At 42.6% G+C, this 10,700-nt stretch overlaps 2 protein-coding genes across 2 annotated transcripts; one reads left to right on the top strand and one right to left on the bottom strand.

Annotated features, from left to right (window-relative positions):
• Positions 1-6,350: 6,350 nt before the first annotated feature.
• LOC133407213 (gamma-crystallin M3-like) lies at positions 6,351-7,089 on the bottom strand. Its single transcript, XM_061684947.1, has 3 exons — positions 7,054-7,089; positions 6,702-6,965; positions 6,351-6,629 (listed from the first exon to the last, which is right to left on the bottom strand). Exons 1-3 carry the CDS (start codon positions 7,087-7,089, stop codon positions 6,351-6,353), a joined length of 579 nt encoding a protein of 192 aa, XP_061540931.1.
• A 309-nt stretch (positions 7,090-7,398) lies between these two features.
• On the top strand, positions 7,399-10,281 carry LOC133407197 (gamma-crystallin M3-like). Its single transcript, XM_061684946.1, has 3 exons — positions 7,399-7,595; positions 7,712-7,960; positions 10,006-10,281. Exons 1-3 carry the CDS (start codon positions 7,542-7,544, stop codon positions 10,279-10,281), a joined length of 579 nt encoding a protein of 192 aa, XP_061540930.1. The 5' UTR covers positions 7,399-7,541.
• Positions 10,282-10,700: the final 419 nt, after the last annotated feature.

Raw genomic sequence — 10,700 nt, 5'->3', positions numbered from 1 at the left:
ACACCTGACACCTTCCTCCACCCGTTCCAACCTTCTAAGACCCGTTTCTTCACTTCCTGACCACAGCCTCACTTTTTTCCCTCCACCCCTCTCATTCATGCACATATATTCTGTTTTATTTCGGCTAATCGTCATTCCTCTGCTTTCTAGTGCATGCCTCCATCTTTCTAACTGTTCCTCCAGCTGCTCCCTGCTTTCACTGGAGATCACAATGTCATCTGCAAACATCATGGTCCACGGGGATGCCAGTCTAACCTCATCTGTCAGCCTATCCATCACCACTGCAAACAGGAAGGGGCTCAGGGCTGATCCCTGATGCAGTCCCACCTCCACCATAAACTCCTCTCTCACACCTACAGGACACCTCACTACTGTTCTGTTGCCCTCATGCATGTTTTGTATTATTCTAACATACTTCTCTGCCACTCCAGACTTCCGCATGCAGTACCACACTTCCTCTCTGGGTACTCTGTCATAGACTTTCTCTAGATCTACAAGGACACAATGTAGCGCCTTCTGACCTTCTCTGTACTTTTCCATCAACATCCTCAAGGCAAATAATGCATCTGTGGTCCTCTTTCTAGGCATGAAACCATACTGTTACTCGCAAATATGCACTTCTGTCCTGAGTCTAGCCTCCACTACGTTTTCCCATAACTTCATTGTGTGGCTCATCAACTTTATTCCTCTTTAGTTCCCACAGCTCTGCACATCACCTTTCTTCTTAAAAATGGGCACCATTACACTTTTCCTCCATTCCTCAGGCATCTTCTCACGCACTAGAATTCTATTGCACAAGCTGGTCAAAAACTCCACAGCCACCTCTCCTAGATGCTTCCATACCTCCACAGGAATGTCATCAGGAACAACTGCCTTTCCATTTTGCATCCTCTTTAATGCCTTTATAACCTCCACCTTACTAATCATTGCCACTTCCTGGTCCACCACACCTGCCTCTTCTACTCTCCCTTCTCTCTCATTTTTCTCATTCATCAGCTCCTCAAAGTATTCTTTCCATCTATCTAGGACACTACTGGCCAGTCAACACATTTCCATCTCTATCCTCAATCACCCTAACCTGCTGCACATCCTTCCCATCTCTATCCCTCTGTCTGGCCAGCCTGTATAGATCCTTTTCTCCTTCTTTAGTGTCCAACCTGCCATACATGTCATCATATGCCTCTTGTTTGGCCTTTGCCACCTCTAACTTTGCCCTATGTCGCATCGAAAATGTATTCCTTTCGCCCCTCCTCGGTCCTCTCAGTGTTCCACTTCTTCTTAGTTAACCCTTTTCCTTGTATGATTTCCTGTACTGTGAGGTTCTTCCACCAAGTACTCTCCTGCCTGCCTCTCTGATCACCTTGGCTGCAGTGCTCCAGTCTTCTGGAAGCTGCTCTGCCTTTGTCTTCCTAATCTTCCTCTCCACCACCAGAGTCATCTTACCCACCACCATCATGCTGTCTAGCCACACTCTACCCTACCACTACCTTACAGTCAGTAACCTCCTTCAGATGAAATCGTCTGCACAAGATGTAATCCACCTGCGTGCTTCTACCTCCGCTCTTGTAGGTCACCCTATGTTTCTGCCTCTTCTGGAAAAAAGTGTTCACTCTAGCCATTTGCATCCTTTTTGCAAAGTCTACCACTATCTGTCCCTCCAAGTTTCTTTCCTGGATGTCGTACTTACCCATTACTTCTTCATCACCCCTATTTCCTTCACCAACATGTCCATTACAATCTGCACCAATCACGACTCTCTCTCTGTCTAGGATGCTCAGAACTACTTCGTCTAGCTCCTTCCAGAATTTCTCTTTCACCTCTAGTTCACATCCTACCTGTGGGGCATAGCCACTAATCACATTATACATAACACCCTCAATTTCAAGTTTCAGCCTCATCACTCGATCTGATAGTCTTTTCACCTCCAAGACATTCTTAGCCAAATCTTCTTTTAAAATAACCCCGACTCCATTTCTCTTCCCATCTACACCATGGTAAAATAATTTAAACCCTGCCCCTAAACTTCTAGTCTTACTGCCTTTCCACCTGCTCTCCTGGACACACAATATATCAACCTTTCTCCTAATCATCATGTCAACAACTTCTGAGATTTTCCTGTCATAGTCCCAACATTCAAAGTCCCTACATTCAGTTCTAGGCTCTGTGCTTTCCTGTTCTCTTTCTGCCGAAGAACCCGCTTTCCACCTCTTCTTCAACTTCGACCCACAGTACCTGAATTTCCGCCCTGCAGGTTGACGCAGCCGGTGGAGGACGTGCTAACCCGGGCCACGACCGATCCGGTATGGAATTCTTTGGATGAACGCTCATATTTGTTTGGCAAAGTTTTAAGCCGGATGCCCTTCCTGACGCAGCCCTCTGCATTTAGCCGGGCTTGGGACCGGCCTACAGTTTGCACTGGCTTGTGCCCCACATAGGGCTGCATTCATTACATTACTGGGATAAAATGTGTAATTAAATTAAATTCCATTCATCCATCTATTTTTACACCGCTTATCCTCACTAGGGTCGCGGGTATGCTGGACAATTTTTTTTTGCCTGACTTGTGAGCAATGAATTGAGCTACAAGTGCGCTTCAGACCCTCTACTGCTCCAGTGAAGAGAAAAAAAAAAACGCTCAGTTTTCTCTACAACCACGGAAACATCATTTGCTCCGCCTGTCACGTATTTCAGCTATATATATATATATATATATATATATATGTACACACACTCCACACAGGCGAGGCCAGATTTGAACCCACAACCTCAGAGCTGTGAGGCAGATGGGCTAACAAGTCGACTACCGTGCCGCCCCACTTTGTCTTTTTAAATTAAAATATAATTCTTCTCCAGCCAAGGGTTTGCCCACTTCTGAAAATCTGAATTGAGTCATTCATTTACTCCATTGGAGTGCAGTAAGCCATTAAAAAAATAAATTTTCCGAATATTGTCCCAAAATTTATGTATTGTGATAGAAAAAACATTTCGAACATGTTGAGTCGAGAAAGAAAATCATTTTATCCAAATTATATGATTCAAGGTGGAACAGTGGACAACTGGTTAGCACAACTGCCTCACATTTCAGAGGTTGTGGGTTCAAATCCGGCCTCCTCCCTTCCTGTGTGGAGTTTGCATGTGTCCCCATGCCTGCATGGGTTTTCTCCGGGTAAAACATGCATGGCAGGTTAATTGAAGACTAAATTGTCCGTAGGTGTGAATATAGTATGTGGCCTGCGATTGGCTGGTGGCCAGTTCAGGGCGTACCCTGCCGCTCACCTAAAGTCAGCTGGGATAGGATCCAGCCCAGCCGCGAGAGAATGGATGGACGGATGTATGATTCATCCAGTAAATAACAAGAATTTAAAAACATTAATTTGCATGGGTTTAAATTGACCGAAAGTGGTCAGGACAGAGCCAAAAGTACAACAGCATATTATTGATATATTTAATGATCTGAAGTTGGAAATTACAAAATCAGGCAAAAATGCCTGATCTTGTAAATTTTCATTACATTTGCATGAACACAGATAAAATGGTTGAGAAAAAAAAGGAAGCGACAAATGGTCAGCATACAGTAGAGCCCAGATGGTGAAATGCTGCGTTTGTGTTTTTGAGTGGAGTAGTCATTGAGTATTTTCATTCTGGCATTTTTTCACAGCCATCCATTTGGACGATGTGCACCTACTAGCAGGCTTTGTCCTCACTAGTAGGACAATTCAGCGTACTAGTAGAACGACTAGGGCGCACTAGTAAAAATAACTATGTCACTCGTGCTGCAAAACTGCGCTATACTGTGACGGGTCAAATGCAGAGAACAAATTTGTCGGCATGTATGCATGTTCATGACAATAAAGATGATTTTTCTACTTCTTCTAGATGTTAACTCGTAGAAATTTATAATGTCACTAGTAGAACAGCTGTTTTACTAGTGAAGTTTTTTCCACGAGTACCTTTCGCTACTGAAAATTAAGGGATGTAATCAAAATGTAATCAAATGTAATTAGTTATATTACTTAGAGAAAGTAATTGAAATAGTTGCTCTACTGTTACATTTTCAACAGGGTGACATGTAATTGTAACCAGCACATTTCCAAAGTCATCTTCCCAACACTGGGAATAAACCGAAGAGACGAGCAGCAAACGCAAGCAGCCTCACCGTGCCAATTGTGTCGCTGACCCGGTCGCACTCCATCTGGCGCTTCTGGCCCTTTATAACCTGCCGTTGACCCACGTCATTGTGGGTCACGACAATGAGCGGGCCGCTCAGCACTTTCTCACCAACAATACATATGTTTACACTTTGTATGGTTGCAAAGCTTTTTGCTTTTCCTTTGCTAAGGCTAATACGTACTATGGCTAGTTAGAGAGATTCATACACCACTAGACAGTGTGGGGAAAGTTCCTTGTCTATGTGAACTACCCAGTAGTTTAAAGTTAAGTTTACAAATTTTAAAATGAACTTTAAAATAGCAGTGTTAGTACAAAATCTTCTTGCTTCTGCTAGAAAGCAAAACAATGTCAGGAAAATCCTACTCGAACATCTGAACTTTATTTGGAGTTAATCAGAGGCACTTTAAATAGTGGCAGATGTGTGCTGACTCGCATTCAACATCATTTGGGATTGGTTTATTCACAGCCATATCCCCAATTCTCAGAGGCTGTGCACACTTGGACAATCACATTATTTCATTTATTTATGCTTCCCCTCTCAAATTTTCTTGTCAAAGTCCAGCCAAGTAATTTTTTATATGTGTAAACTGAAAACATTTGAGTCTGACAAAAGATATTTACATTTGGATCAGATACAGATCCAGTGGTGTGTGTTAAGTTATTTTCCTCTGATATGCTTGGAAAACATAAATGGTATAACAAACACAACTCAAACCTTTTTTTTTTTTTTTTTTTTTTTTTTAAACAAAAGGCATTTTATTCCAGGAATAATACAAAGACATAAAAAAATTAATAAATAAAGCCATCTTTTCCAGAAGAAAAGGTGTATTACGAGAACAGTTGTTAATGAGTTTCTTCCCTCATTAAACTATGACTTTAACATCATAATATTAATCTTGGAAAAATAAGACTTTATTCTCATAAGATTAGGACTTTTTAACCAGACAAATTATTTTATATTTATTGTTTGAGGAACGAAATTTCCTCATAACATTCCCTTATTCCTTCTAAAAAAATATGAATGTTATCGTAACATTGCAACTTTTTTCTTCTTATGGCATTTGGGGCTACTCGTGGTAGTTTAGTTGGTTTTAAGATTATGAAGCGTTCTTTGAAAAAAAACATTCAAAATTTCCTCTGTAAAGAGTCTGGATTTTTTTTTACAACCCTTCCTCATCATGTGCGAGATCTCTTAAGATGTTAAAAATCTACAACCCTTGTGTTTTTGTAAATATTTTATTATAATTTTTCATGGGACAACACTGACGTAATGACACTTGGATATTTTCACTGAAGAATGCATTCACTTGTGTTGCCAGCGGTTTAGACATTAATGGCTGTGTGTTGCGTTATTGTGTGTTAGCGCTTGCCCGTTCCTCTTTTAATGTGAAAATAAAATAATTGGCCACACTGTTCCAATACCCTTGGAGAGGAGCGCATGTATTGTCATTACGACATAAGGTTTGGACAGAGCTCTCTTTCATACTGAGTAAACGCATCTCATCTATTGGATGAAAAACAAGAAGAGTGCTCACCAAGCAAGCAGCTTTTCTACGATTGTCTCTTGACTGGAACACCTTTTTGGATTGCGAGCGTCAGCGCAACATTGCTCTTTTTTCCATGTGGTCACTCGCGTTCCTTTTGTTTGCCCTCAATCTCTATTGTGACAGCCACTCGGAGCTCGGCTTTACACGAACAACAGCGCACCACTCAAAGTGATGACACTGTGTTTTGCATGGAGAGCAAAATAAAACAAAGAGTTTCTCAAATTGATATTTGAGCATTTTCTTCAATATCAGCTTTAAGTTCCGTGTACGCTCTTCGTCCTAGGATGATAAATGCCTATGTACTGCATGAATACCTTGATCAGCATCCTTTATTTTGTTTACCACTATGGAATCCTCAATATGATAAGTTTAAAGCATTGTGTTGTCGAATGATGACAGGCGCCTTCATTCTCTCAGAGGAAGCCATGTTTTGCTGGGCCTTCCTCCATTTTCCATCTGGATTCATGATTTGTAACTGTTTTTGTGTGTTAAGAAGATGATCTAATAATGACTGACCATATGGTACTAACCGCTCTGGTTATTTGATGTTTAATGCCGCACAATGAAAGCACAAGTGATTTCCAAATGATTCATGAGTTTTAGTTTTTTGTATTATTTTTGCACAAATGGTAATCAGCACACATCCATGATACGTTTGATGGAGCTGATCTTCATAACGCTGCTCAGGCTGCTTTCCCGCAGGCTCCTGTGCTCCCCGGGCTTCACGTAGATGACGCGTCCTCGGAAGTTGGGCTGCTCAAACAGCAGCCAGTGGCCCTCCAGCACGTTGCAGGACTGGCAGTCGGACATGTACAGGCGGTCCTGGAGGGACTCGCAGTCCTCCAGCAGCTCCTGCATCTGGCCCCCGAAATTCTCCAGTTCGTAGATCTTCACCCGGAACTGTCCCCTGTGCTGTGGGACCAAGAACAGATGTGAGGGCGGTCCACCCGGAATAGAAAGCCACCCCCAGGAGTGTGTTCTTACCATGGGGATCAGACGGCAAGAACGAACAGTGTCCATCATCGCCGCCCCAACTCCAGTCATGCTCCCGACACGCATCAAGTCGGAGTACTCGCCCCTCCTCAGGAAAACCTGGTTGCCAATGAAGTTGGAGCGGTCGTACAGGACGAAGCAGCCGTTCTCCACCCGGCAGGAGCTGCAGCGGCTGAGGTGCAGGTGGATGTCGGAGCAGTCGCTGCTGCACTCATAAGAGCGACCCTGGAAGTTCTTCTCCTCGAAGAAAATGATCTGTTGGAAGACACAAAGCATCAAACATGAAAAGTTTTGCCACGATTGGGTGATTAAAAACAATGCGTAATGAAGGGACGATTGTTACCCTGCCCATGGTGATGCTTGTGGTTGTTGCAACCATGCCAACAACTGAGCCCTTTTTATAGTGACCCTCGGCCTCAGACAAACTTGGACACCTTTGTGTCAAACCTCATGACTCATCAAAAGTGCAGGGGGCCCGCATTCTTTCTCAGTCCGCTGTAGCTGTTATTGTACTCAGGCTGCATTTTGGTGAGGGACTGCAAGCTCATCACAGAAGCTCCATGCTCCTCAGATGACCTCTTACTAACTGTACAACGTATCCTCTATGGAGGAGTTTCCAGCTGGTTTGACGCCTTTTGTGTCAGGCCACCACATTGATCTCCATAGTTGATTTTTGCAGCATTAAACGATTGTAACAAAAGCCACGTTCTGACATACAGTACAGTGAAGTCTGCCACCCTATAGTGATACAACCAGGCACACAATATAGAGTGATGACTCCAGGGCTTTAGCATTAGGTCTGTGAGATGTATAAAAAAGGGACCAGGCTTGATGCCCAATCTGTACATCTGCAGTTATCTCACAAATACCATGACCATGGGAAGGGTAAGTGAGAAATGGTGATGCACAAACCACAATCTGGATCCTTGCTTTTCCGTTCGCTGTAAAGAAAGCAATGGACCTTACGAAGGCTTTGCACTTACAGAAGTTCTCTTTGGCAGATCATCTTCTACGAAGACCGCAACTTCCAGGGTCGCTCCTACGAGACCAGCAGCGACTGCCCTGAGCTGACCACCTACCTGAGTAGGTGCAACTCCTGCCGGGTGGAGAGCGGCCTCTTCATGGTCTATGAGAAGCCCAACTTCAAGGGTCACCAGGTGCTGGTCAGGAGGGGCGAGTATCCTGACAGTCAGCGTCTGATGGGAATCAATATGAGTGACTGCATCAGATCCTCTCGCATGATCCCTTTGGTAGGTGCATACAAGACCTGAAACTAGCTATTTTCCTAAAAGGCACCACTTGCTGAAAAGCCTTCAGAAGTAGTTGATTGATTAGTCAATTGATTGGTTGGTTTGGTAGGTTGGTCAATTAATTGCTTGGTTGATCAGTTGATTGGTTGGTTGGTTATTTAGTCATTTGATTGGTTGGTTGCCAGAAGCACTGATACTTGTGTTAAAAAAAATTAAGAATAAACGAATTTGATGGGAATAGACGTACTTATTCGACTCCTGTACTTAAGTTAAAGTAAAAAAAAAAAAACAGAGACTGTGTAATGTATGTAATTACAAAAGTAAAAGTGAAAACTGAATTTTTACTGTCAATTAGGATACAATACCCATTTTGATAACTTGGCACAACAAACAAACAAAAAAATTTCTGCATACAAAATTACTTCTCTTTTATTAATTTGTTACGTTACACGTCTTTGTGATTGTTTTAGAGTTAGTAAGTTCTCAGGTATTGGTGTGGAAAACCAACTATTTATCTTCTAAGGGATAAATAGTTGGGTTTCCAAACCAACACCCAGGCTAGTGCTGTCCTAACTAGCCTGAAATGCAGCGAATTGAGGTGAAACGTCTGAACAAAACATCCAGAGCAGTCCAGTTGCGATCGATTCAATGTCCTGATACTGAAATAACCTGGATGAATCAGAGTCTTCAGAGGCAAGAGCTAGTTAGTGTTGATGGGACTAACTGAAATAAAATTGTAAATTAACTGATGATAGCAAGAGAAAAACACAGCTTACCTTTGTGTGGTTTCAGGTTAGACGCCAGAAGCTGCTAGTTTTCATTCTAGTACACCGCATTCGCCACAAATCATTCTCATAGCCAACAGCATCAAATAATTCTGGGGAATATTGTGCTTCTCCAAATCTGTTGTGTCATTCTTAATGCTCCCTGGTTCAGTCCTCAAGAGCTGTCAATCAATCAATCAATCAATCAAGAACTCAACTGCGGTTGACTTTACCGCTCTCTATTTGCATCTTTTTTTTACATTGTGTTGTCATTTGCGGGGGAAGAATAACCAGCCTTTTGTCAAAGTATTTAGTACATACATCTGTTTTTAAATGTAGGGAGTAACAGTAAAAAAAAAAAAAAAAGAAATTATAAAAAAAATTTGTATTCAAGACAAGTACAGTATTTGTACTGATAGCCTTTAGTGCATTGGTTCTCAACAGTTGTCACCTTCGGACCCGCATGTTCCTATTCTCGTTAGCTCGTGACCAACTTTTACAGAGATTAAGAATAAAGAACTTGCATTTTTCAAACATTGCCTTTGAAAACATGCATGTCATATTTTATAACATAGCTACGTGTTAAAAGTGCCTTTCGGAAACTGTGGCTGAACGAGTGAACTGCATAGACAAAAATGAATATCTTGCCACTGATGTCTTTGTTTTATCTAAGTGCAACATCACTAGTTTGTCTTCTTTTTAGGAAATGCACACCAAAGGAACAATAACAGTTTGACAGTCTGACTTGTTGTGCTATAAAAAGATCAATGGCATTTTGAAAGTGAGAAGTTGTTTAAATGCCACAGGAGGTTGCTTTTACACGCCATGTAATAATGTTTCTGATGCATGCCTGTCAAAATAATATTTTCTAAATAATAGGCAAGTCTGACCTGGGATGCACAATAAGTATTTCACTGCTCCTACGGTGGTGAGTTAACTCAAATTTGTCCAACCAGGCCATAGACTTGACCATAGATATAAAACAATCCAATGAAAAACAGTAAATACGGCGGTAACTGAGCATTCCCTCTTTACCGTAGACATATTCTTACACTGTTCGCAACCACAAAATGTGGTATGTTGGTACTGTCCTAAACCAAGGACCCCTGTAACGTTTAACAAACTGTCCGAAACCCATCCAAAATAGCTCCGCGACCCACTTTTGGGTCACGACCCACCAGTTGGGAATCACAGCTTTGGTGTTGCTCTTGTCTTCTTGGGTTCCTGCCCCACAGCTAATTAGGATCTGTTTGTGTTGTCATGTTTCCACTCGACCCACAGCACAGAGGACAGTTCCGAGTGAGGATCTACGAGAAAGAGAACTTCGGAGGCCAAATGCACGAGCTGACTGATGACTGCGAGAACGTGGATCGTCTGCGCATGTCCGACTGTCAGTCCTGCAACGTTATGGAGGGCCACTGGCTGATGTTTGAGCAGCCCAACTTCCGAGGAAGGATGCTGTACCTGAAGCCTGGCGAGCACCGCAACCTCCGTGAGATAGGAGCCAGCAACATAATCAGACTGAGCTCCATCCGGCGCATCATGGACTCCTGTTAGCTTCCTCTGTCATTTGTTGAATAAAGCAAGCTGAAATTTGGATCGTTGAAATCTGGTTCTTATTTTAACATAATTCTAGACACATTTCATGGATGGGTCGCCGAGGGGTTAGCACAGTTCGGAGGTTTGGGGTTCAAATCTTGGCCCTCCTGGGAGGATGTTCTTTCTCTCCATGCTTGAGTGGGTTTTTCCTCCCACATTCCAAAGATGTTAGCTTCATTGAGAGTGAAGAAATTAGGTCGGAAAATAGGCGTGAAAGTGAGTGTGAGGGCTTATTTGTTTGTCTATGCACCCTGACAATGACTGGCGACCAGTCAACTGATTGTCTATGTATGCCCTGACATTGACTGGTGACCTGTCCATTGTTTGTCTGTATTTTACCTGACATTGGCTGGTGACTAGTCCATTGTTTGTTTGCC

Source organism: Phycodurus eques, chromosome 1 (genome assembly GCF_024500275.1).
Source record: "Phycodurus eques isolate BA_2022a chromosome 1, UOR_Pequ_1.1, whole genome shotgun sequence".
Taxonomy (NCBI): domain Eukaryota; kingdom Metazoa; phylum Chordata; class Actinopteri; order Syngnathiformes; family Syngnathidae; genus Phycodurus; species Phycodurus eques.
Note: the sequence above shows the minus strand (reverse complement) of the source record. Positions and strands in the feature narration are given on the sequence as shown.